General features: G+C 35.4%; 1 protein-coding gene across 4 annotated transcripts in view; it reads left to right on the forward strand.

Annotated features, from left to right (window-relative positions):
- The window catches only part of HERC2 (HECT and RLD domain containing E3 ubiquitin protein ligase 2), a 104569-nt gene that overhangs the window by 34708 nt on the left and 48617 nt on the right, over positions 1 to 21244 (forward strand). For all 4 annotated transcript variants that reach the window (XM_085213479.1, XM_085213499.1, XM_085213490.1 and 1 more), the window contains exons 14-44: positions 14 to 127; positions 1395 to 1646; positions 2447 to 2640; positions 3188 to 3388; positions 4102 to 4330; positions 4401 to 4525; positions 5861 to 6039; positions 6743 to 6927; positions 7039 to 7194; positions 7490 to 7675; positions 8347 to 8517; positions 8624 to 8727; positions 8837 to 8987; positions 9581 to 9795; positions 10318 to 10450; positions 10559 to 10686; positions 10810 to 11005; positions 11571 to 11707; positions 12343 to 12516; positions 12594 to 12730; positions 12824 to 12975; positions 13388 to 13579; positions 13842 to 14029; positions 14498 to 14690; positions 15372 to 15554; positions 16693 to 16877; positions 17269 to 17416; positions 17509 to 17705; positions 17936 to 18166; positions 18760 to 18895; positions 19426 to 19569. In XM_085213479.1, the coding sequence (XP_085069605.1) occupies positions 14 to 127; positions 1395 to 1646; positions 2447 to 2640; positions 3188 to 3388; positions 4102 to 4330; positions 4401 to 4525; positions 5861 to 6039; positions 6743 to 6927; positions 7039 to 7194; positions 7490 to 7675; positions 8347 to 8517; positions 8624 to 8727; positions 8837 to 8987; positions 9581 to 9795; positions 10318 to 10450; positions 10559 to 10686; positions 10810 to 11005; positions 11571 to 11707; positions 12343 to 12516; positions 12594 to 12730; positions 12824 to 12975; positions 13388 to 13579; positions 13842 to 14029; positions 14498 to 14690; positions 15372 to 15554; positions 16693 to 16877; positions 17269 to 17416; positions 17509 to 17705; positions 17936 to 18166; positions 18760 to 18895; positions 19426 to 19569 (5316 nt within the window). The remainder of the gene's footprint in view (positions 1 to 13; positions 128 to 1394; positions 1647 to 2446; positions 2641 to 3187; positions 3389 to 4101; positions 4331 to 4400; positions 4526 to 5860; positions 6040 to 6742; positions 6928 to 7038; positions 7195 to 7489; positions 7676 to 8346; positions 8518 to 8623; positions 8728 to 8836; positions 8988 to 9580; positions 9796 to 10317; positions 10451 to 10558; positions 10687 to 10809; positions 11006 to 11570; positions 11708 to 12342; positions 12517 to 12593; positions 12731 to 12823; positions 12976 to 13387; positions 13580 to 13841; positions 14030 to 14497; positions 14691 to 15371; positions 15555 to 16692; positions 16878 to 17268; positions 17417 to 17508; positions 17706 to 17935; positions 18167 to 18759; positions 18896 to 19425; positions 19570 to 21244) is intronic.

Genomic DNA, 21244 nt, shown 5'->3' on the forward strand with positions numbered 1-21244 from the left:
TTTTGTTTTGAAGGTTCCAGTGAAGACCAGACCATCCCAATGCTGGTCACAGGACTGAAAGGTCTCAAAGTTATTGATGTATCATGTGGAAGTGGAGATGCTCAGACTCTTGCCGTTACTGAAAATGGTTAGTAGCAAAATGAAACGCTTAAGCTTAACTTTTTCTTTCATTCTAAATATGCTTTATTTCATTCTAAGCAGATAGTGTGCTTATTTATAGTGGCTTAAATTCTTTAAAAAATTAAAGCTGAAATTCTTTTGGGGAGATACATCTATGTGCATTTATCTACTTTACATATATTCTGTGCAAATTTATATGCACATATATACAATATATTCATTTAGAATATGAAATTTTTTATTTAAATTTGTTTTGTATACATTTTGGATAGCTATGTAAATATATAATAGATAAACAAAACATTAGTATATGTACATCTACATTTTATACATTGTCTAATTAAATAACTCATGTTGTCACAACAGCAAGATTTTTTTGATTGTGTTGTCTACATTAACCCATAGGAAGTGCCAAAGGGAGATTCTATTGGAATCAAACTTCCCAGCATCCCAGACAGATTCAGAATCTGAATTTCACTATGTGAGGTTGTGCACCCAAGTCATTCTTTAGAAGGGAAATAACTCTCAAAAGCTAATTTTTCTACTAAAATATAACTGGTTGTGGTGACATGCACAATTTAAAAGTTGAGATTTGCTCATCCAGGAAGTGAAAACCCAAACTTGATTTTTTTTTTTTTTTTTTTTTTTTGAAACTGATTCCCTTCTTGCATTCTTCCATTGCTTATTAGAGTATCTTACAGACTAACTTATACAAGGAATGAATACATTCTAGAGTGTAAAACAAAGCTTTCTTTTCAGAAATTTCCTAATCAAGGCTTGGATTCAGTAGTGCATTTCAAAAGATGATAATAAGACAACGGCACTTTTCATTTCATTTTGTAAAATTGGTTGAATGACAAGAACTGAAAATTAAGAACTTTTACAGACAATTCCACCCTTCACTATGGGGAAAAAAATATTTTGCAAGTTCTTATTAGCTGTAGTTATGTGATTTGCAACAAATTCTCTACTGCATATGCTTTTCAGAAGGTCTTTTTGCATATTGATGAACTTTAAGTGAATTACGCTTTTACGCCTAGTTTTGTCAACTTGAGAATTTCTCAGATCAGGAGTCACTGTTCAAATCTTTCTCATCCTTCTTATTTTAATGAACTATTAGACATGAATTCATAACTGATACTCCTAAAGTATAATTTGAAAATTGTGCTAATTAGAGAATCTCAGGTTTTGAAGAACTTGTTGGTCAGAGCAGATAATTCTTTCAAATGAAAAAGCAGTGCAATATTTCTGATTTTCTTTCTCTTGCTTTAAAGGCCAGGTGTGGTCTTGGGGTGATGGCGATTATGGAAAACTAGGAAGAGGAGGCAGTGATGGCTGCAAGACTCCCAAGTTGATAGAAAAGCTCCAAGACCTGGACATCGTCAAAGTACGCTGTGGAAGTCAGTTTTCTATTGCTTTAACCAAAGATGGCCAGGTTTACACCTGGGGAAAAGGTGACAATCAGAGACTTGGGCATGGAACAGAAGAACATGTTCGATATCCCAAACTACTGGAAGGCCTGAAAGGTAATTATCAGAGGTGGAAAATGTTTTGTTGTTGATGGGACATTTAACTGGACACTAATGATCTAAACTATAAGAATGACAGTATCACGTACTCTGCTGTCATACTTTATGCTGGGCTAGTGGCATTGAAAAAGGTAATAATGCATATTTCCCATCTCTTCTGCCTTTTATACCTTTAATTTCAACAGGCTCAGAGCTGCTATGTTAGGATGACTTTAAATGCTGCTTGTCTTTATGTTGTACTCATCCTCATGCTTTGCTTTTCTTGGATTCACAGAAAAATTCTTGTGTGTGTATTTTTTGTATCGTTATGCAAGTATTTTTCACTGGTTTGTTACAGGGGGAATTATTTCTTCAATTTGATAGAAACCTGTAGTTCTGTAGGAGAGGATGTGAAAGAAACCTCTTTAATTACACTATCTTTCCTAAAACTGTTGTTCATATGCAGTGTGTGGTCTAATTGAAACTAATGAGTACAATATAACTTCGCAATCTCAGTGTATAGATGGGCAGATCTTCTAATAAACCTTTCCTGAAAAGGATCCTAGTAGAAGGGGTACAAAATAGAAGCAGTTTGTTTTGAACTTGTGGACTTTCACACTTTGGTCGTTTCTTAAGAAACTTGAAGTATTTCCTTGATTTTTTCTTTTGCTGTACTTTTCCAGTATGCTACTACTAGCATCCGTAATATGTTGACATAGAAGTACAGCTGTAATTAGCAAAATTCTCCTTACCTCTGATATTTTTCTGTTAATGATTGTAATCTAAGTTATGTTTTCAATATTTGACCTACTTTTCAGGAAAAAAAGTGATAGATGTGGCAGCTGGATCTACGCATTGTTTAGCACTGACTGAAGATAGTGAAGTGCATAGCTGGGGGAGCAATGATCAGTGTCAACACTTTGACACTTTACGGATCACTAAACCAGAGCCTGCAGCTCTCCCAGGATTGGACACAAAACATATTGTTGGAATCGCTTGTGGGCCTGCTCAGGTAAGATTTATTTTTGATTTGTTACTTGTGATTTGTCTTTGTCTCTCTCTAGGACTAGTTTTGTATGCTAATCCCAATCTCTCTTTCAGTGCTTTCATGACTTCTCTTATTTTTTATTCTGAACAGATGAAAGCTTGGTAAAAAACAAAAAAAAACAAAAAAACAACAAATCATATGCAATTGCTTTGCCAAAAAGAGATGACTAGCTTCCCCTCTGGATATTCTGAGAAATACTGATTCTCTTCCACTCTATCCCAATACAGCAGTTGAAAACCTGTGTAGCTGAATGTTTACTTCAGCAAAGATAGTGAGATATTTGGATTGCCATAACAGCACATTGGAAAATGTGATAATAATGGGATTAGTAAGGTTTTGTGTTTATATGTAGAGATGCAAGCAGAGGTTTCTCTTCATCAGATGTGCTAATATAATTTCTTCGTCTTCTGTTACTGTTCAAAAGCAGGAGTGTGAAACTATTACCTTTTTTTAATCAATGTTCTTATTTCTGAGATAGCAGTTGAATTTTGCATTTCTTTTCAATTTGTAGAGTTTTGCTTGGTCATCGTGTTCAGAATGGTCAATAGGCTTGCGAGTTCCTTTTGTGGTGGATGTTTGCCCCATGACATTTGAGCAGTTAGATCTTTTACTGAGGCAAGTGACGGAGGGAATGGATGGCTCTTCTGACTGGCCTCCTCCTCAGGAAAAGGAGTGTATGGCTGTGGCAACATTAAACCTTCTAAGGCTTCAGGTACTTTCAGTTTCTTACATATTGAGCATTCAGTGAAATAAATATTACAGGAAATTTGCTGGACAAATATAGCAGATTTAATGTGCTTTAAAATGTTTTTATTGATTAGAAAATGAAATGAATACAATATCACTTTCTATTCTCTGAAATTTTGCAGCTGATGGTTGTTTTAACTGTGACTTACTTTACAGATCAGAAATATCTCTATCACCTCCCTTTCGCTGAAGGCTTTTCTTCACAGCATTTGGATCTTATTAAAAACAAACTATAAATATAAAATATAAATGGCTTAGGCTTTTTATGCTCTTTGGGATTTTGAGCATTTCTAATATTTTTAAATAGCATTGCCAAAAGTGTGTGTCCTCTTTAGAAGACACTTACACTTGCTGAAGATGTGCTACTTTTTCTAGTGTAATGTAGCAGTGGAGAAGATGCTTACATTACTCTTCAGGTTATTGGGGTTGAGAATATTGGGGGTATAGTTTGTAGGCTCTGGGTATTCATTCACTTTTAGTACAAGTTTATGCAAGCCAGCATTTCCCCATTAAATTTTGCAGATTTGCAGATGAGATGTATTATATCTAGGTCAGTGAGCTTACTTACTTGCTCTAGGACTGACTTGTTTTTTCAATTCCATGTCTCTTTGTTGTTAAAATTTGCCTTTATTTTTCTTTCTTTTTTCTCTTTTTTTTTTTTTTTTTTTCTTTTCTTAGCTTCATGCTGCCATTAGTCACCAGGTGGATCCAGAATGTCTTGGCTTAGGTTTGGGCGGTATTCTGCTCAATAGCCTTAAACAGACAGTGGTAACACTAGCAAGCAACGCTGGTGTTCTTAACACTGTGCAATCCGCCGCTCAAGCAGTGCTGCAGAGTGGATGGTCTGTGTTACTGCCAACAGCAGAAGAGCGAGCTCGGGCTCTCTCGGCGCTCTTACCCAGTGCAGGTTGGTCTTAAGATGAAAAGCTCTTTGGTGCTCGCCTTTCTTGGTCATTACTAGTTTTTTCTCTTCTTAGTTTCAGGGAATGAAATGAATGTAAGTCCAGGCCGTAGATTTATGATCGACCTCTTGGTGGGCAGCTTGATGGCTGATGGAGGCTTAGAGTCTGCGCTAAATGCTGCCATTACTGCGGAAATTCAGGTATGCTTCAACAGCTTGACAGTTATGTATAAATAGAGTAAGAAGATATATCGAGTGGAATTATCCTCTCTTGACCTGAAACTTGAAATGTGAGCCAGTGTTTGTATGAAGGTATGAATCATATTCTCCTTTTTAGAAGAGTGTTTCTTATTGTTGCCTAGAGTGATGATTTTAGCAACTGTAACAAATATTTTCATAAAGATTTGTGAAAGAGGCATAGTTTCACTAAGTGCTTTAAAACTTTCTGTGGATTTCTTGAGTTCTTTGCTTTCTTGATTCCGACCATACTTTTCCAGCAGTAATATCATCAGAATTACTTAAAAATTAAAGACGAGTGAATTTTTTGCAACATTTCAAATTTCTGTAGGCTCAGTTTAACTTGACTAGTTATACAGTGGATGAAAGAAATATTTTGCATGTATTGCCTTCTCCGGTATGCTGTCAGAGATGGGACATCCTTTTTACAGACTGCTGTAAATTGCTGTATTTATATATGGATATGAAAGTATGCTAATATATCCTAATGTATTTCCTTTTTCTGTTCCTCTCCATTGTTTGTAAATGAGGAGGGTTTTGATACAGATCAAAACATTTTAAAATGTGTGCATTAAGTTTTGCTTTATGCAGCATTAGTATTAGTAATTAGTACTAACATTAGTGTTTTTGTGTTTTTTTTTTTTTTTTTAAACTTTTAAAGACTTTTTAATTCTTAACCACCTCTACTAGGACATGTGTATATTATAGTGTAGATCAGAGATGCCTGAGCTAGCTTTAGATATAAGCTGAAAGTGATCTAGGTGGTAGGTGGTAGCATACAGCACCACACAGGGTAATTTTGATTCATTGAAACTTGGGTAAATTAGTCTCCACAGAGTTCTGTATGTCTATATTTTAGTAGCAGATCTAATCCAGGTTCTGCAGTGGACTGGATTTGTTACATGTATAAATAGAGAGTGAACGTGCCTTCATTTTTAAACTGTGCAGCAGGTGCTGTCATGTCAAAACATTCACAGAATAGAAATAAATTGTTAACTTGGTTTGGTGTAAGCAGAATTCTGAATTTGTCTAGCCTTGTTTCTTTCTCTGCTTTTTCTTTTTATGTTATGATTGTTTAAAAAAAATCCAAACAAAAAACTCCATCCTGCATCATCCATATGGAAAACAATGTACACATTTGTCTGGCAGGAATTGTTTCATTTCTGGCATAGTGGAAGTAATTTTATCTTATTTTCATGAACACTTAGTTTGCTTTAGCAAAATGTTTCATAATACGGTTGCTTTTTCTTTTCTTTTTTTTTTTTTTTGCTTTTTCTTAATCTTGTTTTACATTTTTAGGACATAGAAGCAAAAAAGGAGGCACAAAAGGAAAAAGAAATTGATGAACAAGAAGCAAATGCATCTACACTTCATAGGAGTAGAACTCCATTGGACAAAGATCTTATTAATACTGGAATCTATGAATCTGCAGGAAAGCAAAGTTTACCATTAGTTCAGTTAATTCAGCAGTTACTAAGGTAATTTCTTCAAATTTATTTTATTTTAAGATCTGTTTAGAGTTATTTTTTATAAGTTACTCAATTTAAGGATGACTAGTGAGCAAATAAATGCAGTCTTCTGCTAGAATGTTATCTCCACAGAATTCAAGGTATTGAACATACTCCTAGCTTGTATGCACCTGTGCCATTCTATGTAGGAGAGAAGTACAGTACTACAGTTAATTACCCGATTTCTAGAAAGACAAGCTACTTTGCTCTTAAGAGTAGGAAGATCTGCATGGATGTATTTAGAACTGAATGTTTTGTATCAAGGAATCCAGCTGGGGCTTTAGATGAGGAAGAAATCAGAGTTCTGAATTCTTGACAGTGAGAAAGAATTGTTGAATTCATGACCTTTAGGATGCTGAGTATTTAACATATAATAGAGTACTTCTTCATTAAGTGTGATGGTAGCTATGTCATTTAATCAGTACTGAGACTCTTCTGAACTAGATTATGTCAGAGCAGACGTTTTTTTAAATACATTCACCAAAAAAGCTTGAGTTTTTGGTAGTGCAAACAAAGGGACACCATCCTACAATAAATAAATAAATAAATAAATAAATTGTGTGAGTTTTCTTGTATGTTGTTGAGAAATTCCAGCAAAAGCTTAGCCTAGATTTCTATGGCCTGTCTTTGCTGTCAACTCTTAAGTACTTTACAACACTTGTGTACCAATCAGGAACATCGCATCACAGACGATAGCCAAACTGAAAGATGTTGCTCGTCGCATTTCTTCCTGCATGGACCACGAACATTTTAGCAGAGAGAGATCTGCTTCTCTGGACCTGTTGCTCCGTTTTCAGCGTCTGCTTGTTAGTAAACTTTATCCAGGAGACTGTGTTGGGCAGGTCCCTAATACATACAGTAAGTTACCTTCAAAGAGGTACTGCCATTTCAGAAGAGTGTGACAGTTTTTGAAGTCTTTCTTAGACACAACTGTGATGGTTTTCTGTGCTTTTCCTGCTTTTTATGCAGGTCCTGACCAATTAGGCGTTGGCTCTTTATTGAAGAAATACACTGCTCTTTTGTGCACACACATCAGTGATATACTTCCTGTGGCAACCAGCATTGCTTCTACTAGTCATAGGCATTTTGCAGAAGTATCTTATGTTGTGGATGGAGATTTAACAGGTAGGTTGTTGTTAGCTGTTCCCCCTTCCCTCTGATAAGATAATAACATTATGTTGTAAATGTTCTTGAAAGTGTTAAATGTGTTAAAAATAAATAAAAATAAAAAAAGGAGTCTAATTAATATTTGGATTGGTAAGAGAGAAGGAGAACAAATTTAAAGGGGGGGTGAGAAAAGACTGTTGTACTAAAATAGTAATAGAAAGTAGAGTGTGTTGCCTGGTGATTTATTTTCATGATGCTACAAATCTAAGTCTTCAAATATATCTGAATACTGGCTGTGTTTTCCATGCTTTAGGCATCCTTCTTCCAGAATTGGTAGTATCTATAGTGCTACTCCTCAGCAAAAATGCTGGATTAATGCAGGAAGCTGGTGCAATCCCTCTGTTGGCTGGTTTGCTAGAACATCTAGACAGATTTAACCATTTAGCCCCTGGGAAGGAAAGAGATGACAATGAGGATTTAGCGTGGCCAGGAATAATGGGTATGTACAAATACTATCTGGACTATTGATTTTTGTTTTCATTAAGTAGCTATGTGAATTGGTTTCTGTTCACAAACATCTCTTGGGAAGGGAATTCTGCTTTACAGCACAAATTTTTATTAACCAATTAATTAGGCAATATTTCTGCTAGTAAACTCTTAATATATATTTTAGGCATAGGGTTAAGCAGGTTAAATGCAGCTTTTCAGAAAAGTAGATACAGCATTTAGCATTTTGTGTAATTTAGAACATCCCATTTCATTTTTGTATTTAAAAAATGTGGATTTAGACTGAAACTAAATGCATATACAACATCTTGCAGGCAAGCATGTACTAAACTGAAGTAATTCTCAGGAAAATCAAATAGAGCAGTAGTTTGCCAGAATAGTTGTACTGCTCTGCCTCCAAACAAAAATAGTTGTGTAGCTGTGCAATGCCTGATCTATCTCAGTGTGACATTGATCATTACTGCATAAAATAGAGCATAGGCACAATTTAATCGCAAACTATACATACAGGAGTATGTTAATAGTTATTTTGACTTCTGAGCATGTCAAAAGATAGGCAACCTTTGAGTAGAAGTAAGAGTTTGAGATTAAACTACTGTTAAAAAGATGTCCAGTAAAGCTTTTCTGTAGATGAATTATCTGTTCTGTTTTATATACTCATAGGTTCATTTTTTACTGGCCAGAGCTGCAGAAATAATGAGGAGGTAACACTTATACGTAAAGCTGATCTGGAGAACCACAACAAAGATGGAGGATTTTGGACTGTGATTGATGGGAAAGTATATGATATAAAGGACTTTCAAACTCAGTCTTTAACTGGCAATAGTATACTTGGTGAGAATTAGCATCTGAATTCAAGGCACACATAACTTCTGCTTCAAAACTAGATGGCATAGACAGACTTTCAGATACTGTACTCACTGCTTCATTCTCTCATTAGCTCAGTTTGCAGGTGAGGACCCAGTTGTTGCTTTGGAAGCTGCTTTGCAGTTTGAGGACACACGAGAGTCAATGCATGCCTTCTGTGTTGGCCAGTATATGGAGGTAAAAATGTCATAATAGATGTACAGTTCCTAAACTAAAGTATTACTTTGCTTTCAGTATCCTTGTTGGAACTCTGTACTAACTTTCAACTCATCCTTCTTTTAACCAGCCTGACCAGGAAGTGATTTCAACACCAGATCTCAGTACTTTATCATCACCTTTAATAGACACAGAAAGAAATCTGGGTCTTCTCCTTGGACTACATGCGTCTTACCTAGCAATGAGTACACCACTTTCTCCTCTGGAAGTTGAATGTGCAAGTAAGCAAAACTTTATATTGATTTGTCAAAGCATGCAAAAAAATAAAGCCAAATTAACAGATTGTCTTGAGTTTTTCAGAGAATAGTGAAATTGAAGTTCTTAATTCTTAGCATAATTACTGCTACGCTCATCAAGGTCCAAGTATTTAGCAAGATTTAGATAAGAATTACATGATAATTTTGAACAATTAAGCATCAAATATTTAGTAATATGCAAAAGACAGAATGTTGAAAGAGAAAGCTGCATAACTACTATCTCTGTAGTAAAGCTCACTCTCTATAGAGTGCCTGAAGCATCTGGTGTTGGATTATATCAGGTTGAATACCTTAATTTTAGTGACTAGAATGTATGCTTTAATATAAACCATAGAAAAATAGTTAAGGCCATATTATCTCTAAACAGGTGATGGCAGCTTTGCTACTTCATTGTTTCTTAGTTATAGAATCCTATTTTAGTCTGAAAAAGCTTCAGCAAATAGAAGAGGTGCTAAACCTTCTGTACTGAGCTGTGTGTGCTTTCATTTCCAGAATTTGTTGGGTCTTGATAGTTAAGCTTTCCTTAGAATTTACATTTGCATTTTTTTAAATTTTAGAATGGTTGAAGTCATCTATATTTTCTGGAGGCTTGCAAACTAGTCAGATTCATTACAGTTACAATGAGGAAAAGGATGAAGACCACTGCAGTTCACCTGGGAACACAACCCCAAACAAATCAAAACTATATTCACATCGATTAACTCTGAGCGACCATTCACAACCCTTTCTCCAAGCTATTGCAGATAATAATATTCAGGATCACACTGTGAAGGTAAGCCCTTGATAATAAAGTGATGCTGAAGGCTGACAGCAGTGTCATGAAGCATTCTTGTTGATGAAAATTCTCTGAAAGTTATGCCAGACAGTAGTTGTTGTCACGTCAGAATTACTCTTCTGTGAAAGGATTGATTGAGTACAAGTAATGGGTAAAATTGCTTTAGTCCACTCTATTTTTTTTTTTTTTTTCCTTCTGATTTTTTGAGTGGAAGAACTAAAAATCATAAATGTATTCTTACGAGGAAAAAAAAAATACATCACTTGGGATGTCAGGCTTTAGCATTACCGACAGGTAATACTCATCTCTTTTTGAACTAAGATGTGTTTCTCTTAGTATGTGAATGCATTTTGGATGTTAAGTGTATGTATACCTTAGTTACTGTGCAAATTGTGATATCTCTGACTTTGATGTGTTTGTTCAGGCTGTGGAAGTTATTTAAATGCTGGCTGGTGTATTTTGGATCCTTTTGTTATGCTTATAACCAAAGTTAAATAGCGTCTTTTGTGTGTTTTTTAGGACTTCTTATGTCAAATAGAGAGATACTGTAAACAGTGTCACTTAACAACACCAATCACTTTCCCTCCTGAGCATCCTGTGGAGGAAGTAGGACGTTTGTTACTGTGTTGCCTTTTGAAACATGAAGATTTGGGTAGGTAGACTTGTGTCAAAGCTGTTCCAGACTACAGTTTGGACCAGTTTAAATTCTATTATTCATGATTTTGGAAACGCATATTCAAAAATTGTGTTTTCCATTCAGGTCATGTGGCATTGTCTCTTGTTCATCCTGGTACCCTTGGAGTTGACCAGGTGAAACACAAAACGTTACCAAAATCTGTAGTGGATGTGTGTCGTGTTGTCTACCAAGCAAAATGCTCACTGATTAAGGTAAGCCACTCACCTACTGAAGTTTAGGTTATTTTTCATTAAGTGGTTTTATTTAAAGTTACTTACACTTTTAAAAAATTGTATATTAAAAAGTAATTAAATCTTTCAACGATTTCTTTACAGACCCATCAAGAACAAGGACGCTCTTACAAGGAAGTTTGTGCTCCTGTCATTGAACGTTTAAGATTCTTATTCAATGAGCTACGTCCTGCAGTGTGCAATGATCTCTCCATAATGTCTAAGTTTAAACTTCTGAGTTCTTTGCCCAGGTGGCGGAGAGTAGTTCAGAAAATAATTAGAGAAAAGAGAAAAAAAAGAGGTAAGGCAATGTTAATACTGTATTTTCTTTGAAAAGGTAAAAATGAAGCTCATTTCAAAGTTTGCTGTACTTTTTGAGATTTGCTTTCTGCTGTGTTTTCATGTTGTCAGAATCAATGGTTACATGTCAGTTTGTAGAAAAAAATCAGGCAAAGGAGAGAAAGTTTAAGTGAGGCATGCTTCTTTGCATTCCAGCATGTTAAAAGTGATCCATCACTATCACTTCTGAATTGGTTTTAGTACAGTTCAACTAGAAGTGGTATCTTACTTAATACTCACTTTGTATTAAAGCAATGTGGTCGGAGAACTGTACAACTGGAAGTCAATTAATGTGAAGAAAAAACACTGAAGTGCTTTCAAATTGGTCTTTATAGATATAAGTTTACTGCAGTTATTTTCAGATCTCATTTTATAGTAGTTAGAACCAGTATTCACCTAGAGTACTGTTTCAATTTATCACAGGCAGATTTATATGTTCTGTATTCTCAGTTGATCATGTAAACCTGGAAATGTGGTACTGCAAATACTGTCAGATTTCAAAAAGGAGTAATTTTTTTTATTGTTAGTGCCAAAAAAATCTGAATCTGCTGATGTGGAAGAATCCAAAATTGGAAATGAAGAGAGTGACTTAGAAGAATCCTGTGTTGTTCCTCACAGTCCTGTACCTATAGATAAAAGGCCCATGCCAATCAAATCACCCAAGGTAGGATATCAGATTTTAGATCAATGTTACAAATGAGAATAACAAGATAAAAAAAATTAGCTGAAGTGGTGATTGCTATAAATTGGCATTTAATATTTCGATAATGATGTTTGGGATATATAACTAAGTATGGTATATTGTTTTAGTAAAACTTGGAATAATTCTTAACAATAAGCTTGGGTGCTGAAGATATTTAGAATATGTGAATTGAATATGTTCAGAAGTGTTCAAATAAAGCTTCATGTCAGTATTGCCCAGGGATGTGATGGAGTCACCATCCCTGGAGGTGTTTGAGAAAAGGGTAGAGGTACTACTTAGGAGCATGGTTGAGTGGGTGGTAGGTGGATGGTTGGACTAGATCGTCTTAAAGGTCTTTTCCAACCTTGGCGATGCTATGATAAAAGCAGTGATGAGTTGTTTTCTCTTTTTTGAATAGTAATGAATTTGAAATTTTACATAGCCTTTTTAAAGTAAATAGATAATGACTTAATAATAATTTTGTTTTTTTTTTTTACTGGCTTTGAAGAATTTCCTTTTATCCTCCTAGTATTTTAAGTTTAGACATGATTTAATGTGAAATAACTTGTTTACAGTAATTTAAAATTTGTTTAACGTGTTACCTTCATATTTTACAGGATAAATGGCAGCCACTTTTGAGTACAGTTACAGGTGTCCACAAATACAAATGGCTGAAACAAAACGTCCAAGGCTTGTATCCACAGTCTGCACTCCTTAACACAATTGTTGAATTTGCACTTAAAGAAGAGCCAGTAGATGTAGAAAAAATGAGAAAATGTTTATTAAAACAGGTAAAGTGGATGAAAATGGGCTTTAATGTATCAGCAATTTATAGAAGTACAAGTTTTTTTCTTTTTCCCTTTTGCAGCTGGAAAGAGCAGAAGTTCGTCTAGAGGGAATAGATACTATTCTCAAATTGGCAGCAAAAAATTTGTTGCTTCCATCTGTACAATATGCTATGTTCTGTGGATGGCAGAGACTTATTCCAGAAGGAGCCAATATAGGGTAAAACTTTTTTTTTTGCTTAATTTCGCTTTCACAATTCAGTGAGGGTAAAGAATACTGAACTTGTTTTGTTTTTGTTTTTCTTATGTAAAGGGAACCTCTTACGGACTGCTTGAAGGACGTTGATCTGATACCACCTTTTAACAGAATGCTCCTAGAAGTAACTTTTGGAAAACTGTATGCATGGGCTGTTCAGAATGTCCGGAACATCTTGCTGGATGCCTCTGCAAAATTTAAAGAGCTAGGTGAATCTTTTTGTTGTTGCTTTTGACTGGGGATAAAACTGTTTTAAATTAACATAATTACATTTTCTGAAGTTCTCAGTAATCAGAATTTTAAAATTAACTCCCTTGCTTTCTGCTGAGAAATATTATGACTTTCTGTTTGCGTGTTGTCTGTCCTTAACCAAACCCCAACTCGCTTTTCCATATTTATGAGAATGTTGCTTGTTTTCTAGCAACAGGTTATTGATTACTCATTAGTGATATTTTATCATTAAAATCTAAATTTGTTGCAAGAAAGTTCCATGGAAGTTCAGTTTGTAAGTTCTTAAAGCCAAGTGTGGAATCCAGACATACTTTAAACCACCAATCAAACAAATTTATCTGTTTTACTCTAGCTTCCAAATGTCAACTGGCTTTGTTATTTGTATATTAGGTGTGCAACCTGTTCCTCTGCAAACAATTACTAATGAGAATCCAGCAGGACCAAGTCTTGGAACTATTCCACAAGCACGTTTCCTGCTGGTCATGCTCAACATGTTGACACTGCAGCATGGTGCTAATACCTTGAGTCTTCTTCTTAACTCTGGTATGCTGGCACTGACACAAACAACGCTGAGGCTAATAGGTATGAGAAATTTTGGTTTCTTGGTGTAAACTTGATTACATATGAAGTTCTTTCTAAAAAGTTTGTTAGACAACTATTTACCTAATGGCTAATAATGTTACCTGTTCATCAGAATTAAGTATTTAGAGCCTCTTACATTCAAAATCATTATATCCCTTTATTTCTAAAAATTATTAAAACTTTAATATCACAAACCTTATTTATGGCACAATTGAAGTGTGACAAATGTCATTATTAATTTTTTTTTTTTTTTTTTTTTAAGGACCCAGTTCTGACAATATTGAAGAAGATATGATTGCATCTTCTCATGGAGCTTCTGCCACAGTTCTAGAAGAATCAAGAAAAGAAACTACACCAGTTCAGCTCCCTGTTTCTGGACCAGAGCTGGCAGCCATGATGAAAATTGGTACCAGAGTGGTGAGAGGGGTAGACTGGAAATGGGGTGATCAGGTACAGCCTCTTTCATACAGATTTGGGTGTGTTAAAATATGAAGTCCATATGTTTTTAAATTTTACGTCCTAATGTTTTTACATTTCAAAGTTTTGGAGGCTTTACACAAAATAGATTATTTGTTTAATTTCATTTTTGGAAATGAATTTTTTTTTTTAAGTGAGAAAGTTCTGAGTCATGATTTGAAATGAAATAGGACCACATGCTTACTACGTAATACCCAATTTGAACTAAGTGTGTGGTGCTTACGTTGTACATTGTAAAACAGATCAAGTCATGAATATTGCTGCAGTTCACTAGATAATTTCCGTAAGGGATTCTGAAATGTTTTTCTACTATACACCAATTTATGATATCTTGTTGAATGTTTACTACCTAACCTTTAGGTTAGCAGCAAAAAAGTGCAATAGAACTTTAATTATGAAATAATATTAATATTTATAACCTGAAGTATTCTATTCTGTCAGGATGGGCCCCCTCCAGGTTTGGGTCGTGTAATTGGAGAATTGGGTGAAGATGGCTGGATTAGAGTGCAGTGGGACACTGGCAGTACAAATTCCTACAGAATGGGGAAGGAGGGAAAATACGATCTCAAACTAGCTGAGCCACCACCAGCAGCTCAGCCCACAACAGAGGATTCAGACACTGAGGATGATTCTGGTAAGGAAAAACAAACCAAAAAAAAAAAAACAACAACCCAAAATCCACTGAAAAACAACCAAACTAAGTGTTTTTTTTTTTTTTTTTTTTTTTTTTTTAATAAATCTGGAGGCACAGTTTCAGTTGAATTCAAAAATTGACATTTTAAAATATGAAAAAAGCTTCTCTTACAGGAGAAAATGTTGCATGTAACAAGAATAATTTAGTAGGTGTAGATTTCTGACCAGAATCTTTCATAAAATATCTTTACCATGACAAAATAGGATGGAAAAGGCTAGTGTCGTGTTTGTTGCGTATTTGTGGAACCAAAGAAAACATGATTATCCAATTGAAATAGTTGGTTACTGATATTAGGAGAAGTATACGTTGGAACATTTTTATTTATGCCATTCCGAAGTGTGGTTTTTACACGGCCTAACTATATAGTCTATTCAGACTTCTTGCCTGTTCTTCCCATCACATTCTGAATTTCTTCAAAGTAGTTTACTGCTGTAGCAAATGTTTGAATTAATTGCACAAAATATCTGGTTTATAATATGCCCTTGTAATTAGAAATAAAGGCTCTTCAGGTTAAGAAAATATTTGCTCTGAGTTTCTCATATCTTATTTTTTTCAGAGCATTTTGGGAAATAGAATAACTTGATACTATTGCATTTTTTTGCCTTTTGTGTCTTCCTTCAGAAGGTGAACAAGTTGAAAGGAATCTTCACCCTACATCCATGATGTTGACAAGTACTGTGAACCTCTTGCAGACATTGTGTCTCTCTGCTGGTGTCCATGCTGAAGTCATGCAAAGTGATGCTACTAGGACTTTGTGTGGTCTACTCCGTATGCTTGTGGAAAGTGGTACAATAGATAAATCAGGTATATTATTTAGTCACAGTCTGATTCAGCAATGTTTCTGTTCTGTTTTATTGCCCAATAAACTTCCTCTGGTGCTAGTTCTTAATCTTTTAAGGCTAAAAAATGTGGTTTTGGACGTTTAATTGTTAGTAGACATTACAAGTATGTTTTCTTAGAACATAAGCAGGAGTAGCAGGAGAAATGTGTGAGATGCTGAGATTAGGATGTATGCAGTTTGCTGAGATAATGAATTTCTTAGCACCCTCTCTCTTTTTGAGAGAATACTGTGACTGGATAAATTGTGTACGTTTCCTCGTTCAGCATTACTCTTGAAATTACAGTTTGTTTCCTCTTTTTGAGTAGTTAATGATGAGAACTATTTTAAAGGCATATTTAAAGGCATGTTACCTGTTTTTGAAGGCATATTTGCCCCACCTTGAGTAGTGTGTTCAGTTTTGGGAACCTCAGTACAGAAAGGACATTGAGGTGCTGGAGCAGGTCCAAAGAATGGCAACAAGGCTGGTGAAGGGCTTGGAGAATATGAGGAGACAGTGAAGGAACTGGGGCTGTGTAGTCTGGGGAAGAGGAGGCTGAGGGGAGAGCTTATTGCTCTTTTCCAATATCTGAAAGGTGCTTACAGCAAGAGTGGGGTTGGTTTCTTCTCACTGGTGACAGGTGACAGGACGAGGGGAAATGGCCTCAAGTTGCACCAGGGTAAGTTTATGTTGGATATCAGGAAACAGTTCTTTACAGAAAGGGTTGTTAAGCCCTGGAATAGGCTTCCCAGGGAGGTGGTTGAGTCACCATCCCTGGATGTGTTTAAAAACCATTTGGATGTGGTGCTCAGGGACATGATTTAGCGGAGGGCTGTTGAGTTAGGGTAGTATGGTGAGGTTGTGGTTGGACTTGATGATCTTTAAGGTCTTTTCCAACCTGAGCGGTTCAATGATTCTGTGATTAAGGAAGCTAATTACAGGCTCTGAAATTTAAGTTAATAGTTATAAGAACAGTTTTATATATTCTGTGTTATAATTTGTCAAAAAAAAAAAAAAAAACAACAAAAAGCCACACAAGAAACCAAAGCCGAACTTCAACCCTGTAGTATATTACATAGCTGATGGAAAAGTTAACTGTTACATATGTATCTTTCTATTTTTAGCTTCCTTGCCAAATAAATTGGTTTATAAAGAACAGCACAGGAGCTGGTGCACATTGGGTTTCATTCGAAGTATAGCACTCATGCCTCAGATGTGCAGCACTCTAAGTACATCTCAGTGGATAACTTTGCTAATGAAAATTGTTGAGGGGCATGAATCTTTCACTGCTGCTTCACTGCAAAGACAGGTAACGTGTACATTTCAAAATTACTTTGCTTTGTCTTTCAAAAACGAAAACAAAATGGAAACAAAACCAACAAGATGGGAAATGTGCTTATGTGTTTTAGTCTTATGTCACTTATGTTTTTCCTACTGCGTGTTTTCCTACACTACATATTGCAGAGGTTTTGGATTCACTTAAAATATGACAATAAAACATATCTTAACATATTCCTTAGCAAGCCAAAAAGAAATCACAGAGCTACTGATTTGCTATAGCCAGAAAGAAATCTGTGTGATGGAAAATAGTACAGAGGAAGGTTAACTTGTTAAATATTCTTCTTCTGTACTTAATGTTTGAAAATTTCCATGATATTTGGTAACTGACTGGAATAACGCTAATTTTGTTCTCATTTTAGATTCTTGCTGTGCATTTATTGAAAGCAGTACTTCCGTCCTGGGATAAAAACGAAAGGTCAAGAGACATGAAATTTCTTGTGGAAAAACTGTTTGGTTTTTTAGGCAGCCTGCTTAGTACTTGTTCTTCAGATATCCCACTACTCAGAGGTAGAGGAGTTTTTCTCCAATGACTTATTTTTACATATGGAAAATGTGTGCTTTAAACTGCTAACTGTTGTCTCATTACTTTTTCTTTTCAGAATCTACTCTGAGAAGGAGAAAGGCCAGACCCCAAGCATCTCTAACTGCAACTCACAGTAGTACTTTAGCAGAAGAGATAGTGGCACTGCTGAGGACACTCCATTCGCTAAGCCAGTGGAATGGACTCATAAACAAGTACATCAACTCTCAGCTAACCTCCATCACCCACATCTTTGCAGGAAAACAGTCAGAAGGGGTAGTTTCCACGTTTTAAAATAAGCTCATTTTTATAGCAATGTTTATTTTGAAATGATAAATATTAAATATAAACAATATTAAGCTTAATTTTGAAACCATTTTTTATATTTATAAACGTATATGTTTGTGTTGTAATTTTTAAATTGAAGTACGTATAATTATCTTTTATTTTAAAGCAATCAAAGTATATGTTTTCTCCCTACAGTTAATTTTATTGTTCTTTGTTAGGCTGTTTTGGATGACTACTTTCCTGACACTGAGAATCCAGAGGTGGGAGGCCTAATGGCAGTGCTAGCTGTGATTGGTGGCATAGACAGTCGCTTGAGACTGGGTGGTCAAGTGGTTCATGATGAATTTGGAGAAGGCACGGTGACGCGCATCACTCCGAAAGGGAAAATCACTGTGCAGTTCTACGACATGCGAACATGTAGAGTGTGCCCTCTGAATCAACTAAAGCCAGTACGTTTGTTTTATTTGGACTTCAATACAGGGAAGGGTGTGTTTTTTGTGAAATTAAAGGTGCTGTTATGATAGAGAGAAAATATTAATTCTTCGTTGAGTAAATATTTTGACGTTCAAGACCTACAGTGCTCTGAATGCTAACCTAAGATCATTTTCTGGGGAGATGAGGAAAAGGGGTTTAAGCTGAAGTCCTTGACTTGAGGTAAAACCTCAAGTTCTGATAATTTGATACATGGATCTTGTGTGAGAAAAGCTTGTTTATTTTATTTATTTGCTAACTAATGTCGAATCTCTTAGGTGTTTTCACTTGAATCTTAATCTCAAATTGGTTAGTATGGATTTAGTGAATGCACAACCAAAGTGTATAGTCAAATTCAGGGACTGCAGTTCTTCCTTGCTTTAGCTGTGTTTCCAATACAAGCTTAGGAGTTTGGTAGGGAATATTAATCTTCTCCAGTTCTTCCTGGGAAAGAACAATAATACAGATGTTACTTCTTCCTTTTCCTTAGTCAACAAAAATTTGAATTTGTGAATGATTTCGTAAAATACTTATTCGTTTTTTGTTTTTGTCTGGTTCTTCCTCTACTCAGCTTCCAGTTGTGGCTTTTAACGTAAACAACTTGCCTTTCACTGAACCCATGCTGTCCATTTGGGCTCAACTAGTAAATCTGGCTGGAAGTAAAATAGAAAAACACAGAATGAAGTCTCCCAATCAAGGTCTTTCAGGTACAGTTATTTTTGCTGTTGTTGTTTTAATGGGCTAGATATTCTCTGGGGAAAATACTGGAAACAGCTAGCATATGTAAGAAAAAGGATTTCCTGGAACTTTACCTTGTTTCCTAGTCAACGTTGGATAATATGTACTTAGGAGACAAATGTAGCTGGAAAAGAGTTGTCCTTCACCATGAGTGGGAAACTGTTTTTACTTTGAGAAAATATAAATGTGGCCTAGGCTGGGCTTGTTCTTTTGAATTGTTATAAATACTGTATGTATATGACATCTTAACTACTGTTACTGTATCATATATTAGCTGCATGGTTGTCTGAGGTGTGGAAAAAAAAGAGTGGTATTTTTATCACAAGTCATAGAAATGTATATAGACTTCAAACTAACATATATTTGATAGCATTTCATAAGCTTTCACAAAGAGTTAAGGTGTGAACTGATTGTTTTGCATTGACGTTGTATGAGTATCACTTTAATTCTGTAATAGAAAATATTTATAGTGCTAGTGACTGCTTAATGTTTCTCGTAGGTCAAGTGGATTTGGATCTGCTGAGATGCCAGCAATTAAAGCTGTACATTCTGAAAGCAGGCCGAGCTCTGCTCTCTCACCAGGATACATTAAGGCAGATCTTATCTCAGCCAGCTGTTCAGGAGAGTGCATTAAATCCTGGAGGTATTCTGAAATGCAACCTGAGTGTGTCACTGTTTAGAAGTTAGAACATATTACTATAACCCTGGCTAATTGCAGATAGAGCCTAGAAATTAGGTTTGCCTTCTAAAGATCAAAAATTAAAGGTTAAAATTCAGGAGTGCTTTAACTTTGCTTATTAAAAGCTGATGCAGAAGAAGCAACATTTGTGTGGTTCTAAGTGATATGGCAGCAATTTGATTTATTATTGTAAGTGGATTGATACCATTAATCCATTATGATTGTAAGAGTCACAGTGATCAGTCTACCCCTTAAGTTGCTAAATCCTAATATAAATCAAAGTTTAACTCACAAACATAGTTGTAAAAATTTTCTTGATCTTGAGAAGTAATATTCAGAGGCATCCCTCTCATCACAGAGAGATCACTGCTGTGCACCCTTCTGCTTCAGCAAGGACGGTTCAAATTAAGCTTTCTCTGATACTGGACTGTACTCTTGGATTGTGATCATAACCGTGAGCACCCACCTGGTGTTCTGTTATTAGTGAGCTGTCCAATGTAGGGAGAGATTACATTGTGGTCTGTTGTATTCATAAGTCTGCGTAAGAATTCAGTCTAGTGCAGGAATCGAGCATGTCTGTCACAAAAGCACTTCAGATTTTCAGCTTAACTTTTGGAGAATAAATGGGTCAAGTTTTTAAAACTGAAACATTTGGGTTAGCAGAATTTGTAGGTCTTCTATAATTACAAAGCTTAAAGTATGAGATCTAATATAGCCATTCCTTGAAATTCAGATGTTTTGTGGTTTCCAGTGCAACAAGTACCAAGGTATTATATGTCTAGCAGAATCTCAGGAGGACTTTAAGGAACTGTAGTTTTAATTTATATGCGTTATCTAAGTACATTCATTCTACACTTCAGTTACATATTTCTGATTTTATTTTCAATCATCAAATTTTTTAAATCAGCAAGAATAGCCTTTTTTTTTTTTTTTTTTTTTCCCTCTGGGGATGGAATATTACTTCTACCATCATTTTTCTAGGAAGGAGAAAAAACCTGCAACAGTATTAAGTGCATGAAGCTCTATTATTGTTCCAAATATTTTATCATCCTCTTATTCTCACCCATTTAATTCTAATACTTTTCTGTGGTATCCACACAGATATCTTTCCTAGCAAAGATCTAGGAAACATGAATATTTATGCTAAGAAGAAAATAATGTCAAATATGAAAGTTGGAGAATTGTAGAATTGTGAGGCAGTTGACTCAAAAAATTCTTTTGAAGGAACAGTAAATACTGATTGGTATTGTTTCACACTAGGTATAATAGAGAGGGAAATGACAGTCCAGGACGAAGATACTATGGTTATTGGATCAGTTTGAGAAGGAAATAGATACTTCTTTACTAAGTAGTTCATTGTGGACTTCTATGTAGTGAAGTTATTGTAAAAAGGTCGGCTCTTAAATTACTTGTGCACTTTCACCATCAAATGAGCAGTTTCTATTAGGCATATTCTAGTGAATTTTTGTAAACCTAGTGTTTAGCATTCACCAATGTCTCATTTGCTTTTTTTATGGAAGTTTTGGTACCCATTTAATCTTAAATGCATCTTTCCTATGGAGAACTGTGGGAGAAGTAACAATATGTTTTATCTACTGATAGGCCCCCAAATAAGTCCCCTGGTTGTCCTATACTACAT

Source organism: Meleagris gallopavo, chromosome 1 (assembly GCF_905368555.1).
Source record: "Meleagris gallopavo chromosome 1, MGAL_WU_HG_1.1, whole genome shotgun sequence".
NCBI classification, from domain to species: domain Eukaryota; kingdom Metazoa; phylum Chordata; class Aves; order Galliformes; family Phasianidae; genus Meleagris; species Meleagris gallopavo.